The sequence below is a fragment of the Lithobates pipiens genome, unplaced genomic scaffold, assembly GCF_037356315.1.
Source record: "Lithobates pipiens isolate NorthernLeopardFrog02 unplaced genomic scaffold, aLitPip1_a1.2 Scaffold_8, whole genome shotgun sequence".
In the NCBI taxonomy this organism is placed as follows: Eukaryota; Metazoa; Chordata; class Amphibia; order Anura; family Ranidae; genus Lithobates; species Lithobates pipiens.
The window spans coordinates 643,325,460-643,352,510 of NW_027507903.1; the positions used below are offsets into that span (position 1 = coordinate 643,325,460).

The window sequence follows — 27,051 nt, forward strand, 5'->3', positions numbered from 1 at the left end:
CTTGGTCGCCCCCCCCCTAGTGTTAACTCCTTCCCTGCCAAGGGACATTTACACAGTAATCAGTGCATTTTTATAGCACTGATCGCTGTATTAATGCCAATGGTCCCAAAAAAGTGTGTCCGCCACAATGTCGCAGTCCCAATAAAAATCGTAGATCGCAGCCATTACTAGTAAAAAAAAAAAAAAAAAAAAAAAATGCCATAAATCTATCTCCTATTTCGTAGACGCTATAACGTTTGTGCAAACCAATGAATATACACTTCTTGCGATTTTTTTTTTTAACCAAAAATTTGTAGAAGAATACGTATCGGCCTAAACTGAGAAATAATTTGCTTTAAAAAAAAAAAAAAATGGGGGTATTTCTTATAGCAAAAAGTACAAAATATTATGTTTTTCTCAAAAATTTTCACACTTTTTTTTATATACCGCAAAAAATAAAAACTGCAGAGGTGATCAAATACCACCAAAAGAAAGCTCTATATGTGGGGAAAAAAGGACGTCAATTTTGTTTGGGTGCAATGTCGCACGACCGCACAATTGTCAGTTAAAACGACGCATTTCCCAAATCGCAAATAACGGCCCGGTCATTCAGCAGCCAAATCTTACGGGGCTGAAGTGTTAAAGGAATTATTATACAGGATTTATATGTACATGGCTCCTAATATTCATATATACATTATCGTCAGACATGATTGGTAAATAAGTAGATAGAATTCCATACGTTTTGCGGATGGATCCGCTCATTTCAACGCGTTTTGCGGATGGATCCGCTCATTTCAACGCGTTTTGTGGATGGATCCACTCATCAGGAGAAGACAGAGATATCTATAAAATGTATATGAAGGAATGATAAACCAGTCTGACTACAAATCAGGACTGGAAGGGAAGGGGTACAAAAGAGTAGATAATGATCCACCAGACTTCCATACAGGGATTGTGAATGGGGGATGGGGTGGTGGGCACCAGGTGGGCTGAGGGCCGTAGTCTGCCACGGGAGCTGAGAGGGCAATATACCGCGAGACCCGGGAATGTAATCCCACTTAATAGGCAGTGATAATGTGTGACTCCCCAATGGGAACATCTGGGAACAAGTAGTAAATAGTGTATAAATATAATAATAATTCAATTAATTCATTGTATAGAGTTGTGAACAGGACTGGCCCAAGAAATTGTGCTGCCTGTCTCCAAGTGTGGCCAGTGTCTCCAAGTGTGACCAGTGTCTCCAACTGTGGCCAGTGTATCCCAATGTGGCCAGTGTCTCCAAGTGTGGCCAGTGTCTCCAAGTGTGACCAGTGTCTCCAACTGTGGCCAGTGTATCCCAATGTGGCCAGTGTCTCCAAGTGTGACCAGTGTCTCCAAGTGCGGCCTGTGTCTCCAAGTGCGGCCTGTGTCTCCAAGTGTAGCCAGTGTCTCCGAGTGTAGCCAGTGTCTCCGAGTGTGGCCAGTGTCTCCGAGTGTGGCCAGTGTCTCCTAGTGTGGCCAGTGTCTCCTAGTGTGGCCAGTGTCTCCGAGTGTGGCCAGTGTCTCTAAGTGTGACCAGTGTCTCCAAGTGCGGCCTGTGTCTCCGAGTGTGGCCAGTGTCTCTGAGTGTGGCCAGTGTCTCCAAGTGTAGCCAGTGTCTCCGAGTGTGGCCAGTGTCTCAGAGTGGGGCCAGTGTCTCAAGGTGAGGCCAGTGTCTCCAAGTGCGACCAGTGTCTCCAAGTGCGACCAGTGTCTCCGAGTGTAGCCAGTGTCTCCGAGTGTAGCCAGTGTCTCCGAGTGTGGCCAGTGTCTCTGAGTGTGGCCAGTGTCTCCGAGTGTGGCCAGTGTCTCTAAGTGTGACCAGTGTCTCCAAGTGCGGCCTGTGTCTCCGAGTGTGGCCAGTGTCTCTGAGTGTGGCCAGTGTCTCCAAGTGTAGCCAGTGTCTCCGAGTGTGGCCAGTGTCTCAGAGTGGGGCCAGTGTCTCAAGGTGAGGCCAGTGTCTCCAAGTGCGACCAGTGTCTCCAAGTGCGACCAGTGTCTCCGAGTGTAGCCAGTGTCTCCGAGTGTGGCCAGTGTCTCCGAGTGTGGCCAGTGTCTCTAAGTGTGACCAGTGTCTCCAAGTGCGGCCTGTGTCTCAGAGTGTGGCCAGTGTCTCTGAGTGTGGCCAGTGTCTCCAAGTGTAGCCAGTGTCTCCGAGTGTGGCCAGTGTCTCAGAGTGGGGCCAGTGTCTCAAGGTGAGGCCAGTGTCTCCAAGTGCGACCAGTGTCTCCAAGTGCGACCAGTGTCTCCAAGTGTGGCCAGTGTCTCCAAGTGCGGCCAGTGTCTCCAAGTGCGACCTGTGTCTCCAAGTGTGGCCAGTGTCTCAAGGTGAGGCCAGTGTCTCCAAGTGCGACCAGTGTCTCCAAGTGCGACCAGTGTCTCCGAGTGTAGCCAGTGTCTCCGAGTGTAGCCAGTGTCTCCGAGTGTGGCCAGTGTCTCCGAGTGTGGCCAGTGTCTCCGAGTGTGGCCAGTGTCTCTAAGTGTGACCAGTGTCTCCAAGTGCGGCCTGTGTCTCCGAGTGTGGCCAGTGTCTCTGAGTGTGGCCAGTGTCTCCAAGTGTAGCCAGTGTCTCCGAGTGTGGCCAGTGTCTCAGAGTGGGGCCAGTGTCTCAAGGTGAGGCCAGTGTCTCCAAGTGCGACCAGTGTCTCCAAGTGCGACCAGTGTCTCCGAGTGTAGCCAGTGTCTCCGAGTGTGGCCAGTGTCTCCGAGTGTGGCCAGTGTCTCTAAGTGTGACCAGTGTCTCCAAGTGCGGCCTGTGTCTCAGAGTGTGGCCAGTGTCTCTGAGTGTGGCCAGTGTCTCCAAGTGTAGCCAGTGTCTCCGAGTGTGGCCAGTGTCTCAGAGTGGGGCCAGTGTCTCAAGGTGAGGCCAGTGTCTCCAAGTGCGACCAGTGTCTCCAAGTGCGACCAGTGTCTCCAAGTGTGGCCAGTGTCTCCAAGTGCGGCCAGTGTCTCCAAGTGCGACCTGTGTCTCCAAGTGTGGCCAGTGTCTCCGAGTGTGGCCAGTGTCTCTAAGTGTGACCAGTGTCTCCAAGTGCGGCCTGTGTCTCAGAGTGTGGCCAGTGTCTCTGAGTGCGGCCTGTGTCTCAGAGTGTGGCCAGTGTCTCAGAGTGGGGCCAGTGTCTCAAGGTGAGGCCAGTGTCTCCAAGTGCGACCAGTGTCTCCAAGTGCGACCAGTGTCTCCGAGTGTAGCCAGTGTCTCCGAGTGTGGCCAGTGTCTCCGAGTGTGGCCAGTGTCTCTAAGTGTGACCAGTGTCTCCAAGTGCGGCCAGTGTCTCCAAGTGTAGCCAGTGTCTCCGAGTGTGGCCAGTGTCTCAGAGTGGGGCCAGTGTCTCAAGGTGAGGCCAGTGTCTCCAAGTGCGACCAGTGTCTCCAAGTGCGACCAGTGTCTCCAAGTGTGGCCAGTGTCTCCAAGTGCGGCCAGTGTCTCCAAGTGCGACCTGTGTCTCCAAGTGTGGCCAGTGTCTCCAAGTGCAGCCAGTGTCTCCAAGTGCGACCTGTGTCTCCAAGTGCGGCCAGTGTCTCCAAGTGTGGCCAGTGTCTCCAAGTGCGACCATTGTGCGGATTGCGTTTTCAAGTGTGGCCAATTGAATAATAATTCAATTAATTCATTGTATAGAGTTGTGAACAGGACTGGCCCAAGAAATTGTGTTTCCAAGTGCAGCCAGTGTCTTCAGGTGTGGCCAGTATGCAGCCAGTGTCTCCAAGTGTGTCCAATGTGCGGCCAGTGTCTCCAAGTGTGGCCAGTTTCTCCAGGTGTGACCAGTATACGGCTAGTGTTTCCAAGTGTGGCCAGTGTCTCCAGGTATGGCCAGTGTATGCAGTGTGCCAAGCGCACCCAGTGTCTCCAAGTGCTGCTGAAAAAAGTTGCATTTAGCCAAAAACTAAACCTACTCACTATATTACAGTCCTTGATGGAGTGTGGAAGGGGGCTAGAACCTCTGCCAGGTTTTTTTTTTCCTATCGCTGTCTGTGTCCCAAATCAGATTTCCCCTTACATCCTGTGTTGTCACTGAAGACAGGAAGTGAAATATCTCCAATGTAGGCACAGACGGTAATATGAACATTCTTTAAAGTAGGGCAATGAGGAGCTTTTCCCTGTCTTCCCGTGTGGGACAAGAAGTAGGGTGGAATTGTTTTGAGGTTGTAAAAATAGAACCGTTATGGGTGGAGTTACACTTTATTTTTTGGTATGCCATCCATGAGGATATGATTTGCCTTACCTGGTCAAACAGTGTTTTTTATTTTTATAGTGTGGCCCATGTCACCAAGTGCGACCAATGTCTCCAAGTGTGGCCAGTGTCTCCAAGTGTGGCCAGTGTCTCCAAGTGCGGCCAGTGTCTCCAAGTGTGGCCAGTGTCTCCTAGTGTGGCCAGTGTCTCCGAGTGCAGCCAGTGTCTCCAAGTGTAGCCATTGTCTCCAAGTGTGGCCTAAGTCTAAAAATGCGACCTGTGTCTCCAAGTGTGGCCAGTGTCTCCAAGTGCAGCCAGTGTCTCCAAGTGCCACCATTGTGCGGATTGCGTTTCCAAGTGTGGCCATTGTCTGCAAGTGCAACCAGTGTGTGGATTGTGTCTCCAAGTGTGGCCAGTGTCTCCAAGTGTGGCCAGTGTCTCCAAGTGCCACCATTTTGCGGATTGCGTTTTCAAGTGTGACCATTGTCTGCAAGTGCAACCAGTGTGCGGATTGTGTCTCCGAGTGTGGCCAGTGTCTCCAGGTGCGGCCAGTGTCTCCAAGTGTGAACTGTGTCTCCAAGTGCAGCCAGTGTCTCCAAGTGTGGCCAGTGTCTCCAAGTGTGGCCAGTGTCTCCAAGTGTGGCCAGTGTCTCCAAGTGTGGCCAGTGTCTCCAAGTGCAGCCAGTGTCTCCAAGTGCAGTCAGTGTCTCCAAGTGCGGCCAGTGACTCCAAGTGTGGCCAGTGTCTCCAAGTGCAGCCAGTGTCTCCAAGTGTGGCCAGTGTCTCCAAGTGCGACTTGTGTCTCCAAGTGCAGCCAGTGTCTCCAAGTGCAGCCAGTGTCTCCAAGTGTGGCCAGTGTCTCCAAGTGTGGCCAGTGTCTCCAAGTGCAGCCAGTGTCTCCAAGTGTGGCCAGTGTCTCCAAGTGCAGCCAGTGTCTCTAAGTGTGGCCAGTGTCTCCAAGTGCAACCTGTGTCTCCAAGTGTGGCCAGTGTCTCCAAGTGCAACCTGTGTCTCCAAGTGTGGCCAGTGTCTCCAAGTGCAACCTGTATCTCCAAGTGCGGCCAGTGTCTCCAAGTGCGACCTGTGTCTCCAGGTCGCACTTGTCTCTAGGTCATATGTTGTCTCTATATACAGTGTGTATTTAAAGTATATATGACTATGGGGGGGCTCAGACATTTTTTCTTGGTCCATACACAAGTTCTGCTTCCTTCTTGGTGGTGGTGCTCGGTGATTGTTTTTTGCCGCTCCCGCCTTGCAGTAGTGATGGAAGTCAACAGCATGCCCTGTGCGTCTAATTGGCCTTATCTTAGTGGTCCTCCAGGCCAAGATGCTGACCACACTTCTTCTCATAAAGTCACCTGAGGCAGAATCTACTAAACTTAGTATGGCCATGAAGATATGGAACAGCGAGCTGGGAAGATCAAATAAAAAAAAACTCCTAAAAATTTTAAAAAATCCCAAAGCAGTTGAACCCGGGGATGATCCCAGGCTTATTAGGGACGAGTCTGGGGTGGCCCTTTGAAATCAATAACAGTTGCTGGTTATGTGTTTTTTTTCGGCAGACTCCACGTTGACCAGCAGTTGACTCTGAAGCCTGCCCGTCACATGACCTGTCGTAAAAATCAGAACATGTAGCGTTTGAAATCAATTAGCCCGGGTGCCCCCCAAGGAGGGGGGGTGGACAAGCGTAAAATGTGGGCTGACATATTAATGGCGCACCTGGCTCACCATGTAACAAACATGGAGCCCTCAGCTATGTTCTCCTGTGCCCTCTCCCTGCTGCCCATCAAGACCCCCCGCTGACACTCATCGTAAAACCACCTCTCCAGTATCATGGAAAAGTAAAAACTGTCAGAAAGAGTGACAGTCCCTCCGTGGGGGGCTCCAACATTCCCGCTGTAAGAGCAGAAAACTGAGATAAAACAAATATTCTACAAAAACCGAAGAAGTGGTGAGTGTGCGGTGTGGAGGGCGTCTCACAGAGCCGTTCCCAGGACCTCCGGACACACAACGATTCTCGGGTTCAATAAACTCCTTTATATGCCAAATGTTCCCTGGAGGGCATTCCGATCACATAGCCGGACGTACCCGCCAACCGCCAATCTTTCTTAAAACTTTCCAAGAGGATCCATTGCTGCTGGGATCCCCGAAAGTTACATCTAGCCAGGTGGATAAAATGAGACATCGGCCATCATCCTGAACCCCTTGAGATGTGTGCGTGTAATGAGCGTGTAAACTGAGCCACAGCGGTGTGAAGAGTGGCATGAGTCCTCGCCAATTATTGATCTTTCGTAAAACTTTGTACCCCTCGACTCCCTTCAGTCCAATGTTGCCATGTACATTTTTTCATTTTGTGGTTTGTCATGGACAGTGCTCTGTATCTCGAGAGGGACTGTTCATATGTTGTAGAGTGTATCATGGAGACACAGGCATCACTGAGTTGCACTGGAGGAACAGGGGGCACACTGGAGGCACAGGGGGCACACTGGAGGCACTAGCTGACATGGGATGCACCAGAAGACACGGGGCACTCATGGAGTTAATAGATGACATGGGGTGCACAGAGGCATGGTAGAGACACAGGGATGCACAGAGGCATGCTGGAGACATAGGGGTGTACAGAGGTGTGGTATAGACAGGGGGTGCACAGAGGCGTGGTGTAGCAGAGACACGGGGGTGTAGAGAGGCATGTTGGAGACATGGGGGTGCATATAGGCATGGTGGAGACACGGAGGGTGTTGAGAGGCGCAGGGGAGACACAGGGGTGTAGAAAGGCATGGTGGAGACACGGGGGTGCACAGAGGTGTGGTGGAGACACAGGGGTGTAGAGAGGCATGGTGGAGACACGGGGATGTAAAGAGGTGTGGGGGAGACACGGGGGTGTAGAGAGGCGTTGGGGAGACACGGGGGTGAACAGAGGTGTGGGGGAGACACAGGGGTACACAAAGGCGTGGTGGAGACACAGGGGTGCACAGAGTTGTGGTGGAGACACAGGGGGGCACAGAGGCCTGGTGGAGACACGGGGTGCACAGAGGTGTGGTGGAGACACGAAGATGCACAGAGGCGTGGTGGAGACAAAGGGGTGCACAGAGGCGTGGTAGAGACACAGGGGTGCACACAGGTGTGGTGGAGACATGAGGGTGCACAGAGGCATGGGGAAGACACGGGGGTGTAGAGAGGCATAGCGGAGACACGGAGGTGTAGAGAGGCGTGCTGGAGACACGAGCATGTAGAGAGATGTGGTGGAGACATGGGGGTGTAGAGAGGCGTGGGGGGAGATACGGGGATGTAGAGAGGTGTGTGGGAGACACGGGGGGGTTGAGAGACGTGGTGGAGACACGGGGGGTGTAGAGAGGCATTGGGGAGACACTGGGGTGTAGAAAGGCGTGATGGAGACATGGGGATGAACAGAGGCGTGGGGGAGACACGGGGGTGCACAGAGGCGTGGTGGAGACACGGCGATGCACAGAGGTGTGGTGGAGACATGGGGGTGCACAGAGGTGTGGTGGAAATGCAGGGGTGCACACGGGTGTGGTGGAGACACGGGGGTGCACAGAGGCATGGGGGAGACACGGGGGTGTAGAGAGGTATAGCGGAGACACGAAGGTGTAGAGAGGCGTGGGGGAGACACGGGGGTGTACCGAGGCATGGTGGAGACATGGGGGTGTAAGAGGCGTGATGGAGATAAGGGGTAATGAGGTGTGGTGGAGACATGGGCGTGCACAGAGGCATGGTGGAGACACGGGGGTGTAGAGAGGTGCAGTGGAGACATGGGTGTGCACAGAGGTGTGGTGGAGACATGGGGTGCACAGAGGTGTGGGGGAAACGCAGGGGTGCACAGAGGCGTGGTGGAGACACAGGGGGTGCACAGAGGCGTGGGGGAGACACGGGGGGTGTACCGAGGCGTGGTGGAGACACCGGAGTGTAAAGAGGCGTGATGGAGACACGGGGTGTAAAGAGGTGCAGTGGAGACACGGGCGTGCACAGAGGCGTGGTGGAGACACGGGCATGCACAGAGGTGTTGTGGAGACACGGCGGTGTAGAGAGGTGTGGTGGAGACATGGGCGTGCACAGAGGCGTGGTGTCTCCACATGGGTGTAGAGAGGCATGGGGGAGCCACGGGGTGTAGAGAGGTTTGGGGGAGCCACAGGGGTGGAGAGAGGCGTGGGGGAGACACGGGGGTGTAGAGAGACGTGGGGGAGACACGGGGTGTAGAGTGACGTGGGGGAGACACGGAGGTGTAGATAGGCATGGTGGAGACACGGAGGGTGTAAAGAGGCGTGGTGGAGACACGGGGTGTCGAGAGGCATGGTGGAGGCACGGGCGTGCACAGAGGCGTGGTGGAGACATAGGGGTGCAGAGAGGTGCGGTGGAGACAAGGGGTGTAGAGAGGCGTGGCGGAGACAAGGGGGTGTAAAGAGACGTGGCGGAGACACGGGGGTGTAGAGAGGCGTGATGGAGACACAGGGGTGTAGAGAAGCGCGGTGGAGACACGGGGTGTGGAGAGGTGTGGTTGAAACACAGGCGTGCACAGAGGAGTGGTGGAGACACGGGTGTGTAGAGAGGCGTGGTGGAGACAAGGGGGTGTACAGAGACGTGGTGGAGACACGGGGGTGTAGAGAGGCATGATGGAGACACGGAGGTGTAGAGAGGCATGGTGGAAAAACGGGGGTGGGGAGAGGTGCGGTGGAGACACGGGCATGCACAGAGGCGTGGTGGAGACACGGTGGGTGTAGAGAGGCACGGGGGAGACACGGGTGTGTAGAGAGGCATGGTGGAGACACAGGGGTGCAGAGAGGCACGGGGGAGACATGGGGGTGTAGAGATGTACGGGGGAGATATGGGGGTGTAGAGAGGCACGGTGGAGACATGGGAGTGTAGAGAGGCACGGGGGAGACACAGGGGTGTAGAGAGGCATGGTGGAGAAATGGGGGTATAGAGAGGCGTGGTGGAGACATGGGCATGCACAGAGACGTGGTGGAGACACAGGGGTGCAGAGAGGTGCGGTGGAGACACGGGTGTGTAGAGAGGCGTGGCGGAGACAAGGGGGTGTAAAGAGACGTGGCGGAGACACGGGGGTGTAGAGAGGCGTGATGGAGACACAGGGGTGTAGAGAAGCGTGATGGAGACACGGGGGTGTAGAGAAGCGTGATGGAGACACGGGGGTGTAGAGAAGCGCGGTGGAGACGGGGTGTGGAGAGGTGCGGTTGAAACACGGGCATGCACAGAGGCGTGGTGGAGACACGGTGGGTGTAGAGAGGCGTGGTGGAGACAAGGGGGTGTACAGAGGCATGGTGGAGACACGTGTGTGCACAGAGGTGTGGTGGAGACACGGTGGGTGTAGATGAGAGGCGTGGTGGAGACACCGGTGTGTAGAGAGTCGTGGTGGAGGCACAGGGGTGTAGAGAGGCAGGGGGGAGACACGGGTGTGTCGAGAGGCATGGTGGAGACACGGGCGTGCACAGAGGCGTGGTGGAGACACAGCGGTGTAGAGAGGTGCGGTGGAGACACGGGGGTGTAGAGAGGCGTGATGGAGACACGGGTGTGTAGAGAGGCGTGGCAGAGACAAGGGGGTGTAAAGAGACATGGTGGAGACACCTGGGTGTAGAGAGGCGTGATGGAGACATGGAGGTGTAGAGAGGCGTGGTGGAAAACGGGGGTGGGGAGAGGTGCGGTGGAGACACGGGCATGCACAGAGGCGTGGTGGAGACACGGTGGGTGTAGAGAGGCGTGGTGGAGACAAGAGGGTGCACAGAGGCGTGGTGGAGACACATGTGTGCACAGAGGCGTGGTTGGAGACATGGTGGGTGTAGAGAGGCACGGGGGAGACACGAATGTGTAGAGAGGCATGGTGGAGAAACAGGGGTGTAGAGAGGCACGGGGGAGACACGGGGGTGTAGAGAGGCATGGGGGAGACATGGGGGTGTAGAGAGGCACGGTGGAGACACGGGGTGTAGAGAGGCGTGGTGGAGACACGGGGGTGTAGAAAGGCACGGGGAGACACGGCGTGTAGAGAGACACGGGGGAGACATGGGGGTGTAGAGAGGCGTGGTGGAGACAAGGGGGTGTAGAGAGACGTGGTGGAGACAAGGGGGTGTACAGAGGCGTGGTGGAGACACGGCGTGTAGAGAGACACGGGGGAGACATGGGGGTGTAGAGAGGCGTGGTGGAGACAAGGGGGTGTAGAGAGACGTGGTGGAGACAAGGGGGTGTACAGAGGCGTGGTGGAGACACGTTTGTGCACAGAGGCGTGGTGGAGACATGGTGGGTGTAGAGAGGCATGGTGGAGACACAGGGGTGTAGAGAGACACGGGGGAGACACGGGGGTGTAGAGAGACGTGGTGGAGACAAGGGGGTGTACAGAGGCACGGGGAGACACGGCGTGTAGAGAGACACGGGGGAGACATGGGGGTGTAGAGAGGCGTGGTGGAGACAAGGGGGTGTAGAGAGACGTGGTGGAGACAAGGGGGTGTACAGAGGCGTGGTGGAGACACGTTTGTGCACAGAGGCGTGGTGGAGACATGGTGGGTGTAGAGAGGCATGGTGGAGACACAGGGGTGTAGAGAGACACGGGGGAGACACGGGGGTGTAGAGAGATGTGGGGGAGCCGCAGGGGTGTAGAGAGGCGTGGGGGAGACACTGGGGTATAGAGAGGCATGAGGGAGACACGGGTGTGTAGAGAGACGTGGGGGAGACATGGCGGTGTAGATAGGCGTGGTGGAGAAACGGGGGGTATAGAGAGGAGTGGTGGAGACACGGGGGTGTCGAGAGGCATGGTGGAGACACGGGTGTGCACAAAGGCGTGGTGGAGACACAGGGGTGTAGAGTAGTGCGGTGGAGACACGGGGGTGTAGAGAGACACGGTCATGCAAAGAGGCGTGGTGGAGACACTGGTTGAGCGAACGCCTGTGCCGCCATCCTAAACGGATATTTTTCATGCTGACAGATCGGTGCGGTGTGCCGCAGAAGGAGGTGCTTTTAACAAGCATGTACCGAGGCGTGGGGGAGACACGGGGGTGTACCAAGGCGTGGTGGAGACACGGGGGTGTAGAGAGGCGTGATGAAGACGCGGGGGTGTAGAGAGGTGCGGTGGAGACACGGGCGTGCACAGAGGCGTGGTGGAGACACAGGGGTGTAGAGAGGCATAGGGGAGACACGGGGGTGTATAGAGATTCGGGGGAGCCACAGGGGTGTAGAGAGGCGTGGGGGAAACACATGGGTGTAGAGAGATGCGGGGGAGCTGCAGGGGTGTAGAGAGGCGTGGGGGAGACACTGGGGTATAGAGAGGCATGAGGGAGACACGGGTGTGTAGAGAGACGTGGGGGAGACATGGCGGTGTAGATAGGCGTGGTGGAGACACGGGGGTGTAGAGTGGTGCGGTGGAGACACGGGGGTGTAGTGAGGCATGGTGGAGACAAGGGGGTGTACAGAGACGTGGGGGAGACACAGGGGGTGTAGAGAGGTGTGATGAAGACACGGGGGTGTAGAGAGGCGTGGTGGAGATACAGGGGTGTGGAGAGGTGCGGTGGAGACACGGGCATGCACAGAGGCGTGGTGGAGCCACGGGTGTGTAGAGAGGCGTAGTGGAGGCACAGGGGCGTAGAGAGGCACAGGGGAAACACGGGTGTGTAGAGAGGCATGGTGGAGGCACAGGGGTGTAGAGAGGCACGGGGGAGACACGGGTGTGTAGAGAGGCGTGGTGGAGACAAAGGGGTGTAAAGAGGCACGGGGAGACACAGGGGTGTAGAGAGGCACGGGGGAGACACGGGGGTGTAGAGAGGCACGGGGGAGACACGGTGGGTGTAGAGAGGCACGGGGGAGACACGGGTGTGTAGAGAGGCGTGGTGAAGACACAGGGATGTAAAGAGGCACGGAGAGACACAGGGGTGTAGAGAGGCACGGGGGAGACACGGTGGGTGTAGAGAGGCACGGGGGAGACACGGTGGGTGTAGAGAGGCACGAGGGAGACACGGGTGTGTAAAGAGGCGTGGTGGAGACACAGGGGTGTAAAGAGGCACGGGGAGACACAGGGGTGTAGAGAGGCGTGGTGGAGACACGGTGGGTGTAGAGAGGCACGGGGGACACGGGGGTGTAGAGAGGCATGGGGGAGCCACGGGGGTGTAGAGAGTCACGGGGGAGACACGGGCGTGTAGAGAGGCACGGGAGAGACACAGGGGTGTAGAGAGGCACGGGGGAGACACGGGTGTGTAGAGAGGCGTGGCGGAGACACGGTTGGTGTGGAGAGGCACGGGGGAGACACAGGGGTGTAAAGAGGCACGGGGGAGCCACGGGGTGTAGAGAGGCATGGGGGAGACACGGGGGTGTAGAGAGGCACGGGGAGACACAGGGGTGTAGAGAGGCGTGGTGGAGACACGGTGGGTGTAGAGAGGCACGGGGGAGCCACGGGGGTGTAGAGAGGCACGGGGGAGCCACGGGGGTGTAAAGAGGCACGGGGGAGACACGGGCGTGTAGAGAGGCACGGGGGAGACACAGGGGTGTAGAGAGGCACGGGGGAGACACGGGTGTGTAGAGAGGCGTGGTGGAGACAATGTGGGTGTGGAGAGGCACGGAGGAGCCACAGGGGTGTAGAGAGGCACGGGGGAGACACGGGTGTGTAGAGAGGCGTGGTGGAGACACGGTGGGTGTGGAGAGGCACGGAGGAGCCACAGGGGTGTAGAGAGGCACGGGGGAGACACGGGGGTGTAGAGAGGCGTGGTGGAGACACGGGTGTGTAGAGAGGCACGGGGGAGACACGGGTGTGTAGAGAGGCACGGGGGAGACACGGGGGTGTAGAGAGGCATGGTGGAGACATGGTGGGTGTAGAGAGGCACGGGGGAGACATGGGTGTGTAGAGAGGCAAGAAGGAGCCACGGGGGTGTAGGGAGGCACGGAGGAGACACGGGTGTGTAGAGAGGCGTGGTGGAGACAAAGGGGTGTAGAGAGGCACGGGGGAGACACAGGGGTGTAGAGAGGCACGGGGGAGACACGGGGGTGTAGAGAGGCACGGGGGAGACACGGTGGGTGTAGAGAGGCACGGGGGAGACACGGGTGTGTAGAGAGGCGTGGTGAAGACACAGGGATGTAAAGAGGCACGGAGAGACACAGGGGTGTAGAGAGGCACGGGGGAGACACGGTGGGTGTAGAGAGGCACGGGGGAGACACGGTGGGTGTAGAGAGGCACAGGGGAGACACGGGTGTGTAGAGAGGCGTGGTGGAGACACAGGGGTGTAAAGAGGCACGGGGAGACACAGGGGTGTAGAGAGGCGTGGTGGAGACACGGTGGGTGTAGAGAGGCACGGGGGGACACGGGGGTGTAGAGAGGCATGGGGGAGCCACGGGGGTGTAGAGAGTCACGGGGGAGACACGGGCGTGTAGAGAGGCACGAGAGAGACACAGGGGTGTAGAGAGGCACGGGGGAGACACGGGTGTGTAGAGAGGCGTGGCGGAGACACGGTTGATGTGGAGAGGCACGGGGGAGACACAGGGGTGTAAAGAGGCACGGGGGAGCCACGGGGTGTAGAGAGGCATGGGGGAGACACGGGGGTGTAGAGAGGCACGGGGGAGACACGGGGGTGTAGAGAGGCACCGGGGAGCCACAGGGGTGTAAAGAGGCACGGGGGAGACACGGGCGTGTAGAGAGGCACGGGGGAGACACTGGGGTGTAGAGAGGCATGGGGGAGACACGGGTGTGTAGAGAGGCGTGGTGGAGACACGGTGGGTGTGGAGAGGCACGGAGGAGCCACAGGGGTGTAGAGAGGCACGGGGGAGACACGGGTGTGTAGAGAGGCGTGGTGGAGACACGGTGGGTGTGGAGAGGCACGGAGGAGCCACAGGGGTGTAGAGAGGCACGGGGGAGACACGTGGGTGTAGAGAGGCGTGGTGGAGACACGGGTGTGTAGAGAGGCACGGGGGAGACACGGGTGTGTAGAGAGGCACGGGGGAGACACGGGGGTGTAGAGAGGCATGGTGGAGACATGGTGGGTGTAGAGAGGCACGGGGGAGACACGGGTGTGTAGAGAGGCGAGAAGGAACCACGGGGGTGTAGGGAGGCACGGAGGAGACACAGGTGTGTAGAGAGGCGTGGTGGAGACAAAGGGGTGTAAAGAGGCACGGGGAGACACAGGGGTGTAGAGAGGCACGGGGGAGACACGGGGGTGTAGAGAGGCACGGGGGAGACATGGTGGGTGTAGAGAGGCACGGGGGAGACACGGGTGTGTAGAAAGGCGTGGTGAAGACACAGGGATGTAAAGAGGCACGGAGAGACACAGGGGTGTAGAGAGGCACGGGGGAGACGCGGTGGGTGTAGAGAGGCACGGGGGAGACACGGTGGGTGTAGAGAGGCACGGGGGAGACACGGGTGTGTAGAGAGGCGTGGTGGAGACACGGTGGGTGTAGAGAGGCACGGGGGGACACGGGGGTGTAGAGAGGCATGGGGGAGCCACGGGGGTGTAGAGAGTCACGAGGGAGACACGGGCGTGTAGAGAGGCACGGGAGAGACACAGGGGTGTAGAGAGGCACGGGGAGACACGGGTGTGTAGAGAGGCGTGGCGGAGACACGGGGGTGTAGAGAGGCACGGGGGAGACACGGGGGTGTAGAGAGGCACCGGGGAGCCACAGGGGTGTAAAGAGGCACGGGGGAGACACGGGCGTGTAGAGAGGCACGGGGGAGACACTGGGGTGTAGAGAGGCATGGGGGAGACACGGGTGTGTAGAGAGGCGTGGTGGAGACACGGTGGGTGTGGAGAGGCACGGAGGAGCCACAGGGGTGTAGAGAGGCACGGGGGAGACACGGGTGTGTAGAGAGGCGTGGTGGAGACACGGTGGGTGTGGAGAGGCACGGAGGAGCCACAGGGGTGTAGAGAGGCGTGGTGGAGACACGGGTGTGTAGAGAGGCACGGGGGAGACACGGGTGTGTAGAGAGGCACGGGGGAGACACGGTGGTGTAGAGAGGCATGGTGGAGACATGGTGGGTGTAGAGAGGCACGGGGGGAGACACGGGGGTGTAGAGAGGCAAGAAGGAGCCACGGGGGTGTAGGGAGGCACGGAGGAGCCACGGGGGTGTAGAGAGGCGTGGTGGAGACACTGGTTGAGCGATCGCCTGTGCGTAAACGGCTATTTTTCACGCTGACAGATCGGCGTGGTGTGACGCAGAAAGCGGTGCTTTTAACAAGCGTGTAAATTGAGCCATGGCGTGCACGTTGGCCAGGTGGCATTTTTCAAAAAAAAATTTTTCCCCCCCATAAACATTTCTACATCACGGACTATAATTTGTGTCGTTGTGTGAAGTGAGTTTTGGTCGTGTCGCGGCTCGCTGAGGTGGCCGTAGCAGAGACGCAGCCGGTAATCGGATATCTGGTTGTTGCCGCTCAGCTGTATGATCGGCAGCGGGTGGAATGCTGGGAATCTCAAGGAAAAAAACATCGGCGGCGGGGCATGACGAATCGCCATTAACCCCTTCGGTGCACCGGAGCGCCGCGGCCCGTATTGATCTCGCTGCTCATTGATCGCCTACGCCTGACCTGCCGTTCCGGGGAGGTCGCTGCGCCAACGTAGCGTCCTCCGTTTATTTTTTGTGCGTACTTCTTGTTATTTTATTTATTTATTTTATGTTTTTTTTTTTTTATCAGCCCTCTCAATAGTGATTTTTTTAATGGCAACCCCCAGTGCCTGAAACATGTTAGCAGAGAGTCGTATTAAGGTTTTGCTAATGAGGAGACGTGCGGGAGATCACGGGGTGGTAGAGTGGTTGGAATTCCCATCTGGTTGCTATTGCTGCCTGTATCTCATTGGGGGGGGGGGGGGGCGATCTTTTTTTTTTTTTTACTTCCTGTTTCGGTGACACGACAGGAAGTTAGAGGAAATCCCCTCTAAGGCTCCGTTCACACTTTGGACACATAACATTGGCATGACAAGTCGCAGCCCAATGATTTCAATGGTACCATTTCCGATCCCATCTCTTTCCGATCCCATCTCTTTTCCGATCTATGTGATCTTAAAGCCGCGGCGGCTTTGAAAAAAGTTCCCCGCGATACTTTGATGGGACTTTTTGTGTGACTTGAGTCCTGTGGAGTGTAAAATCACATGAAAGCTGCACGCGAAATCACGCAACTTAGCAGTCGCACAAGCTATACGTGTCACAAACACAGGTGTCCCCATTGGACGATATCTCCTCACTTCCTGTATAGGTGACAACGGTATTGTAATAGCACATTGAGATCAATACCCTCTATGGGAATGGGCTACGGAGAATGGTACACGCCCTTGTAGGAGTGGTCAGTTCCCTCCATGTGTGTATATATGACCTCGGTGTAAGTCGGTACTTGTTGCCCCTCCAGGACTTTTTTTTTTCAGATGAAATGCAGAGGGAGGAGCTTTGGGTACTGTTCCTCTTTCCACTTCCTGCCCTGGTGACACAACAGGAAAAATGAGAGAATCCTCATAGGTTGTCACCAAGACCTTTGTCACCCATGGACGATTTCCCCTCACTTCCTGCCCTGGTGACTCAACAGGAAAAATGAGAGAATCCTGATAGGTTGTCACCAAGACCTTTGTCACCAATGGACGATTTCCCCCTCACTTCCTGCCCTGGTGACTCAACAGGAATTTAGAAAAAATCCCCATAGGCTGTCACCAAGACACACATTATAGTTAATATCCTGTGTGGGAGGGACTAAGGAGAATGGTACACGCCTTTGTAGGAGTGGTCAGTCCCCCCCCCTCGGTGTATGTTGGTACACCTTGCCCCTGAGGTCATTTTTTTTTTTACCAGATGAAACACAGAGGGAGGAGCTTCGGGTACTGTTCCCTTTTTCCACTTCCTGTCCTGGTGACACAACAGGAAGTGAGAGGGAATCTCTTCTCGGTTGTCACCAAAGACACGTGTCCCCATTGGATGATATCTTCCTGCATCGGTGACAGCAATATGGTAATAGCACACTATAATTAATATCCTGTGTGGGAGGAACTAAGGAGAATGGTACACGCCCCTTGTAGGAGTTGTCAGTCCCCCCTCCCCCCCCTCGGTGTAAGTCGGCGTGCCCCTGAGGTCATTTTTTTCCAGACGAAACGCAGAGGGAGGAGATTTACTCTTACTGTTACTCTTTTTGTTTCCTGTCCTGGTGACACAATAGGAAATAAAAGGAAATCCCCTTAGGTTGTCACCAAGACACGTTTTCCCCCTCACTTCCTGCCCTGGTGACACAACAGGAAGTTAGAAAAAATCCCCATAGGTTGTCACCAAAACCGTTGTCACCAGTGGACGATTTCCCCCCTCACTTCCTGCCCTGATGACACAACAGGAAAAATTTGAGAATTCCTTCAGGTTGTCACCAAGACTGTTGTCAGCAATGGACAATTCCCCCCTCACTTCCTGCCCTGGTGACACAGCAGGAAGCTAGAAAAAATACCCATAGGTTGTCACCAAGACCGCCAATAACGAGCGATTTCCCCCACGCTTCCTGCCCTGGTGACACAATAGAAAAAATTAGAAAATCCCCATGGGTTGTCCCCAATGGACAATTTCACCCTCACTTCCTGCCCTGGTGACACAACAGGAAGTTAGAAAAAAGTCCCCATAGGTTGTCACCAAGACTGTTGTCACCAATTAATGATTTCCCCCCTCACTTCCTGCCCTGGTGACACAACAGGAAAAATTTGAGAATTCCTATAGGTTGTCACCAAGACTGTTGTCAGCAATGGACAATTCCCCCCTCACTTCCTGCCCTGGTGACACAGCAGGAAGTTAGAAAAAATCCCCATAGGTTGTCACCAAGACCGCCAATAACGAGCGATTTCCCCCACGCTTCCTGCCCTGGTGACACAACAGGAAAAATTAGAGAATCCTCATAGGTTGTCACCAAGACCGTTTTCACCAATGAACGATTTCCCCCCCCTCACTTCCTGCCCTGGTGACACAATAGAAAAAAAATAGAAAATCCCCATGGGTTGTCACCAATGGACAATTTCACCCTCACTTCCTGCCCTGGTGACACAACAGGAAGTGATCGAATTTACCTGGATTTCCCCTCAATTCCAGTTTAGGTGACAACAGTAACATTATGGATAGAGGAGTCATTCCCTCGGTCTCCCCTCCCCCGGCAATCAGACTGTACATTGTAACTTTGTAGAAGGAGGAGGAGTCATTCCCTCGGTCTCCCCTCCCCCGGCAAGTCATGAAATGCTGGGACTTGTAGTTTTCCAATATTCAGAGCCCCTTCCATATCCCAGCTCTGATGGGGGGAGGGGACAATGGCCTCCCAACACGGCGGATTTACCAAACGGGATTGGAGGAGACGTCCCTCCGATCTATGAAGAATAGGGATTGTAGGGAGCGAGGGGGATTCTGGGGACGCCACCAATCAAAAGGATCCATGTGTCCAAAGCTGAACCTTTATTTTTATTTTTCTGGTGTTGGATATTACAGAGGAGGGTTACAACCCCTGGCGGGTGTATACTGATCTATACACTCCATCGGGGTGATCTCTCCTCATTTCCGGTCCCAGAGACACAACAGGAAGTGAGAGAAAATCTCAGGACAGGTGTCCCCCACTGCAACATTCATCCTCACCCCCTCTACTGGTGACAACTGGAAGTGTGCAGTATATACAGCAGCGGATTGGGTGTGGTATATATAATAAATAGGGAGCAGTAAATTGGACATATAATAATATAATATAATATACTGTATATGTAGGACTCAGCCTAGAGTATATTAGTTGTAGTATATAATATGAAGAGTAGGTATATTATATATGGTGCCGTATATTGTGTGTATTATATAAAATGTAGAGTGCAGTGTATAGTATACAGGGTGTTGCATATAGAGTGCAATATATATGTAGGGTGCAGTATATATATTGCAATATAGTATATAGTGTGTATAGTGTGCAGAATATAATAAATATAAATAGGGTGCAATATATAGTATACAGGGTGCAGAATATAATATGTAGAGTGCAGCATATAGATTGCAGTATATAGAATATAGGGTGCAATATATCATATATAGGGTGCAGCACATAGAGTGCAGTATATCGTATATAGGATGCCGTATATAATATATAGAGTGTAGAATATATAGGGTGCAGCATATATAATATAATATGTAGGGTGTTCAATATAATATTCAGGGTGCAGAATATAGTATATAGGGTGCAATATATAGTATATAGTGTGTAGAATATAGTATATAGGGTGCAATATATAGTATATAGAGTTCAGAATATAGTATATAGGGTGTAATATATAGTATATAGGGTGCAATATACAGTATAAAGGGTGCAGTATATGGTATATAGGGTGTAGTATATAATATATAGAGTGTAGAATATAGTATGTAGGGTGCAGTATATAATATATAGAGTGTAGAATATAGTATATAGGGTGCAATATACAGTATAAAGGGTTCAGTATATGGTATATAGGGTGTAGTATATAATATATAGAGTGTAGAATATAGTATATAGGGTGTAATATATAGTATATATGGTGCAGTATATAATATGTAGAGTGCAGAATATGAATTGCAGTATATAGAATATAATATATAGGGTGCAATATACAGTATATAGGGTGTAGTATATAGGGTGCATTATGTATAATATGTATATATAGTATATAATATAGTATAGTATATAATATGGTGCAGTATATAATATATAGGGTGCAGAATCTATTATACAGGGTGTAATATATAGTTGAGTATATAGCATGCTGTGTATGTAATATAGATCATATCGGATTGGATGGCAGTGATTGGCTGGGGGGATGATCTGTGTGTGTGTGTGTGTGTGTGTGTGTGTGTAATAGTGAGAGCAGAGTGTGGTGTCCCCGCCCCCCGGTCTCCTCCTCCTCCAATCAGAGCTCGGTGGGCGGGGTGTCGGAGTTTCTCCAGCTCTCGGAGTTTGTCGGATCCAGTGAAGTTCTCCTCCCGGATCCCCGGGGCCCCCGACCGTCCGATCCCTGCTGGAGACTCCGGAGAGACGGGGCCCCAACTGACACCAGGGGCCCCCCGCCTGTGGATTATATTACCCCCCTCCTCCTCGGATCTATGGATCTCCCGCGGCTGCTGCAGCTCCTGCTGGCCGTCCTGTATTGGGGCCCCCCGGCCCGGGGCCTGGAAGGTGAGACCCCCCCCCCCCCCCCCCCATCATTGTGTGTGTATGGGGGGATCCCGACATTGTGTCCTCCTCCTCCTCCGACCTACACATCCATCATTCCATCACATACATTGTATTCTTCTACAGAGGAGGAGGAAGAGGAGAGATACAATATATATTATTATTATTATATGATGTGTATACAATGTATTATTATTATACATGCCGACTATTCTATATACATCATATATAATCCTCATCTCTATTACCCCCCATCCGGGGGATGTGTGTGCACTGCACTATATACCACCGTGTATATATATAGTATATGAGGGTTGCATTCATTCCTGGGTATAACCTATTCCACTCTGTGTGTGTGTGTGTGTGTGTGTGTATATATATACATACATCTATAGATATAGAGTGTAGTATAAAATCGAATCTGTAGTATATATACACACATAGTATATAGCAGGGTGTAGTGTATATATACAGTGAAGAGTGATCTATAGGATGTCAGTGTTCTTCTATACACTCCATTTTCTGTATACTATATACATGTGTGCTCCATCTATATACTGGGTGCTGTATATTATAATGTATCTATATCTATCTATCTATATATATATATACACACACACGGGATATTCAAAAAGTTTCTGCACTTTTTTTATTTTTTGAGTTAAAATATAGTGCCTCTCTGAAGAAACTCAGTACATATAATATATCTATATATATAATCATAATGCTGTATACATTTTTTGCTTCTTGTGGAGTAGAGCTGAGTGTGATTCTATTGGTGGGTCGGTATATACAGTATATGGCGTGTGGGCCCTGTATATGGCGTTCTGTATTGTGTGGTGGAGTATATAGCTGTATATCTCTAATAGCTATCCGTCTGTGGTATATTCTACATAGTATGTATATGTGTGTATATATGTATATCTGTGCTGTGTATATCGCAGGGTGTCGCATATCTCTGTGTAACACACGGCTCTCTGTATATTATATATGTCTATTGTCTGAGTAGCAGAACACAGTATATCTCTCTGTATTATTGGTATCTATATAATATATATGTATATGTGTGGTGTCTACATACATAGCTGAGTGCAGTATATCTCTGTGTATTATTGCTATCTATCTATCTATCTATCTATCTATCTATCTATCTATCTATCTATGTGTAGTATATCTCTTTGTATTATTGCTATCTCTATATATATATATATATATATATATATATATATATATGTGTTTATGTATATGTGCGGTGTGTGTGGTGCAGTATATCTCCTTGTAACGCTCTCTGTATATTATATATGGATTGTCTGTATAGGGGGATGCAGTATATCTCTGTGCAATATATGGCTTATCTATCTGTTTATCTACTCTCTATATAGCTGGGTGTATTATATCTCTGTGTATATATTCCCATCTCCATAATATATATATATATATATATGAGAGGAATTTATATATGTGATTATTATACTTTATCCCCCCCCCCCACCCCACTCAGTGCCTCCCCTGTGCGATTGTACGATGTCCCCGGCGTTGGATGTGAATATCGGTTTTCAGCCCTCTGGACACAGATCAGATCTCGATTGTATCTCTGAGATTTCTCCGTTTTGGGGTTGAAACTTTATAACATTTGCAGAGCGAAACTTGTGTGAGCCGAGGGACTCGGAGCAACAATGAGCTCTGTGTACTGTGTGTGTGACTGTATACATCATTATATATATATATATATATATATATATATATATATATATATATATATTTATTTATTAGTGTACAGACTGGATCATGTGTATAATATATAATATAATGCACAAGCAGATCCATATAGGATACATATATATTTAATGTGCATCTAGTTGTACAATAAACACATGGAGTGCCCAGCCTGATCATACGTATTATATATATGATCTGGTCTGGTGTTCATTAAATTGATTATGCAGTCTGTGTCCCCCATACCCCGTCACCTTCCCGTCTTCCCATGCCCCCCTCTTTGTATCCCTTTGTTCTGTCAGATTGGAGCACCTCGAATTCCCACATTCACCCCCTCTTCTGGATCCCATCATACCCCTCCCCCCCATAACCCCTGAATACCTGCCATGTACCCAGTCCGTTCCCCCAAATCCTTCTCTCCATGTCCTCAGCAGATCATTCATCTAGCTGTCTCGGGCCGTCCACCCTCCTACAAGCCTGCGCCCCTTGATAGAGTCACCCCAAATCTTTCATCCCCTTTCAATGTTCATTATTTTATGTACACAGCTTCCCAAATACATCTCACGGGGGGATTTACTAAAAGGCAAATAGACTGGGCAGTTGCTTCAGAGCTTAGTAAATGGGGGCGGGGAAGCTCTGCAGACTACCATCATCCAATCATATTATTATATTATTATTATACAAGATTTGTATAGCACCAACAGTTTGCGCAGTGCTTTACAACATGAGGGCAGACAGTACAAATACAATACAGGAGGGATCATATGCAGCCAAAAATGCACTTTTTTAATTTTCCTTGCATGTGATTGGGTATTCTTTGCAAAGTGAACCTTCACCTCATTTATTAAGCTCTGAAACAACTGCACTTTGCAAAGTGCACATTCTATTTGCCATTAGTAAATCAACCCCAGTGTGTCTATGTGTTACCTCTATTCCTGTATCACATGGCTGTCATCCCCTAAATCTGTCGTTCCTTTATAAAGTTCCCACATACTTCAGCCCTGGACGTCACCCCCCCCCCCAATCCTGTAGGCTATTATGTCACCCCAAGTCTTTAATCTGGCCCTAAAGTCCTACATCCTCTTTTTGGGTTGCCCTCAAATACCTTTATCTCAGGCTAAATCACCCATCTTTTTTAGTCATCTCAAGTCATCCCTTTATGTTAATCCCCAAGTCTTTTGTCCCCTTATGTCACTACAAAGTCCTTCATCCCTTCATGTCACCCCCAAGTCCTTCATCCCTTTGTGTCACCTCTGGATCCTTCATCCCTTTGCCCCCCCCTCCCCCCTCCAGACCCTTCATCCCTTTATGCCACCTTTATATCCTTTATCCCTTTATGTCACCCTTCCAAGATCTTTCATCGCTTTGTGTCACCTCTAGATCCTCCATCACCTTGTGTCACCTCTAGATGCTTCATTGCCTTGTGTCACCTCAAGATCCTTCATCGCCTTGTGTCACCTCAAGATCCTTCATCACTTTGTGTCACCCCTAGATCCTTCATCGCCTTGTGTCACCTCTAGATCCTTCAGCTCCTTGTGTCACCTCTAGATCCTCCATCGCCTTGTGTCACCTCTAGATCCTTCATCGCCTTGTGTCACCCCTAGATCCTTCAGCTCCTTGTGTCACCTCTAGATCCTTCATCGCCTTGTGTCACCTCTAGATCCTTCATCGCCTTGTGTCACCCCTAAATCCTTCAGCTCCTTGTGTCACCTCTAGATCCTTCATCGCTTTGTGTCACCTCTAGATCCTTCACCCCCTTGTGTCACCTCTAGTTCCTTCACCCCCTTGTGTCACCTCTAGATCCTTCATTCATTTATGTCACCTCTAGATCCTTCATCCCTTTGTGTCACCTCTAGATCCTTTATCCCTTTATGTTACCTAGATCCTTCATCCCCTTGTGTCACCTCTAGATCCTTCATCTCCTTGTGTCACCTCTAGATCCTTCATCCCTTTATGTTACCTAGATCCTTCATCCTCTTGTGTCATCTCTAGATCCTTCATTGCCTTGTGTCACCTCTAGATCCTTCATCGCCTTTATGTCACCTCTAGATCCTTCATCCCTTTATGTCACCTCTAGATCCTTCACCCCCTTGTGTCATCTTTAGATCCTTCATCCCTATATGTCACCTCTAGATCCTTCATCCTTTGTGTCACCTCTAGATCCTTCATCCCTTTATGTCACCTCTAGATCCTTCATCCCTTTATGTCACCTCTAGATCCTTCATCCCTTTATGTCACCTCTAGATCCTTTATCCCTTTATGTCACCTCTAGATCCTTCATCCCTTTATGTCACCTCTAGATCCTTCATCTCTTGTGTCACCTCTAGATCCTTCATCCCTTTATGTCACCTCTAGATCCTTCATCCCTTTATGTCACCTCTAGATCCTTAATCCCTTTATGTCACCTCTAGATCCTTAATCCCTTTATGTCACCTCTTGATCTTTCATCCCTTTATGCCCCTTCCAAATCCTTCATCTTTATAAGTGTATGATCCCCTAAATGTTTCATTCTTGTATATGATTTCCAAATAGTCACCCCTCAGTGTCACCCCCAAATCCTTTTTTCCCTTAATGTCATCCAGTCCTTCATTCGATGGTGACTTGATAATCCCCTAAATTTTAAAGGCTTCTTTATCCAGCTGATCCCCTAAATGCCATTTCTTTATATATACAGTATGATGTCACCCCCAAATCCTTCATCCTTTTCAGTCTGGGATCCTCGAACATTTGCAGTCACTTTGTTACCCTCACAATATCTCCTTCTCTTTGTGTTGCCGGTCAGATTGTGCCCCCGGCTGGTATGATGTGCAATCCTCCGAATTTATGAAATCTTCTTCACCCAAATTACCAATATATTACCTGTTTATCCCCCCCCCGCCATTCCTCATTTCTCACCTCCCTGGGGCCCCCCAGTTTATGGCCCCCATCTCACACCGATCCCTCTCCTTATTCCTTTATAACATTTGTTTGTCTTTTATTAAACTATTTTAATTCAACTTTTTTTTTCTGGTTTTGTTGCCTCATATTTTCCTTTGTTCTTTTCTTCTGACTTATAAATCTTTTATTTGTCTCATAAAAATCTGTGCACCCCCCTCCCTCCCCCCCCCCCCCCCTTGATGTGAGCCGTCAGCATTTTCCAGCATTGAGCAGACTTTTTCCTTTCGGAAAAGCGGGTGAAGTGTCAGCTCTGTTGCCCAGCCCTCCTTTGTATGGGGCTATTAATATCTCCCCGTGCTAAAACCCCCTCAGCCAAGCGGCTGCCTTTCAGGATTGTTTAGAAACAATGAAGGTCTGTGGGCCCCTCCCCCTTCCTGACTCCCCCCTCCCTTCCTCCCCCCCCCCTTTCCTCTCCCGGCCTCCCCACCCCCCCCTTTCCTCGCTTTCATCTCCCTCTCTCCTTTCACTTTCTCCTCCCCCTTCCAAAAAAAAAAAATCTGTCCAACTTTTCTGCTTCCAAGCACAGATCCTGAGCACCCCCACTTCTATCCTACAACACCCCAACTTTTCTGCTTGCAAGCTCGGATCCTGAACACCACCACTTCTATCCCACAACACCCCAACTTCTCTGCTTCCAAGCATGGATCCTGAGCACCCCCACTTCTATCCTACAACACCCCAACTTTTCTGCTTGCAAGCATGGATCCTGAGCACCCCACTTCTGTCCTACAACACTCCAACTTCTCTGCTTGCAAGCATGAATCCTGAGCACCCCACTTCTATCCTACAACACCCCAACTTCTCTGCTTCCAAGCAAAGATCCTGAGCACCCCACTTCTATCCTACAACACCCCAACTTCTCTGCTTCCAAGCACATATCCCGAGCACCCCACTTCTATCCTACAACACCCCAACTTTTCTGCTTCCAAGCACAGATCCTGAGCACCCCACTTCTATCCTACAACACCCCAACTTTTCTGCTTCCAAGCAAAGATCCTGAGCACCCCACTTCTATCCTACAACACCCCAACTTTTCTGCTTCCAAGCAAAGATACTGAGCACCCCCACTTCTATCCTACAACACCCCAACTTTTCTGCTTCCAAGCACAGATCCTGAGCACCCCCACTTCTATCCTACAACACCCCAACTTTTCTGCTTCCAAGCACAGATCCTGAGCACCCCCACTTCTATCCTACAACACCCCAACTTTTCTGCTTGCAAGCATGGATCCTGAGCACCACCACTTCTATCCCACAACACCCCAACTTCTCTGCTTCCAAGCATGGATCCTGAGCACCCCCACTTCTATCCTACAACACCCCAACTTTTCTGCTTGCAAGCATGGATCCTGAGCACCCCACTTCTGTCCTACAACACTCCAACTTCTCTGCTTGCAAGCATGAATCCTGAGCACCCCACTTCTATCCTACAACACCCCAACTTCTCTGCTTCCAAGCAAAGATCCTGAGCACCCCACTTCTATCCTACAACACCCCAACTTCTCTGCTTCCAAGCACATATCCCGAGCACCCCACTTCTATCCTACAACACCCCAACTTTTCTGCTTCCAAGCACAGATCCTGAGCACCCCACTTCTATCCTACAACACCCCAACTTTTCTGCTTCCAAGCAAAGATCCTGAGCACCCCCACTTCTATCCTACAACACCCCAACTTTTCTGCTTCCAAGCACAGATCCTGAGCACCCCCACTTCTATCCTACAACACCCCAACTTTTCTGCTTCCAAGCACAGATCCTGAGCACCCCCACTTCTATCCTACAACACCCCAACTTTTCTGCTTCCAAGCACAGATCCTGAGCACCCCACTTCTATCCTACAACACCCCAACTTTTCTGCTTCCAAGCACAGATCCTGAGCACCCCACTTCTATCCTACAACACCCCAACTTTTCTGCTTCCAAGCAAAGATCCTGAGCACCCCACTTCTATCCTACAACACCCCAACTTTTCTGCTTCCAAGCACAGATCCTGAGCACCCCACTTCTATCCTACAACACCCCAACTTTTCTGCTTCCAAGCACAGATCCTGAGCACCCCACTTCTATCCTACAACACCCCAACTTTTCTGCTTGCAAGCACAGATCCTGAG

The 27,051-nt window shown here is 51.8% G+C and overlaps 1 protein-coding gene across 2 annotated transcripts in view; it reads left to right on the forward strand.

Annotated features, from left to right (window-relative positions):
- The first annotated feature begins 20,044 nt into the window (after positions 1-20,044).
- The window catches only part of EPHB4 (EPH receptor B4), a 78,804-nt gene continuing 71,797 nt past the window's right edge, over positions 20,045-27,051 (forward strand). For both annotated transcript variants that reach the window (XM_077470952.1, XM_077470953.1), the window contains exon 1: positions 20,045-20,290. In XM_077470952.1, coding sequence (XP_077327078.1) covers positions 20,218-20,290 — 73 coding nt within the window. In that variant the 5' untranslated portion in view covers positions 20,045-20,217. The remainder of the gene's footprint in view (positions 20,291-27,051) is intronic.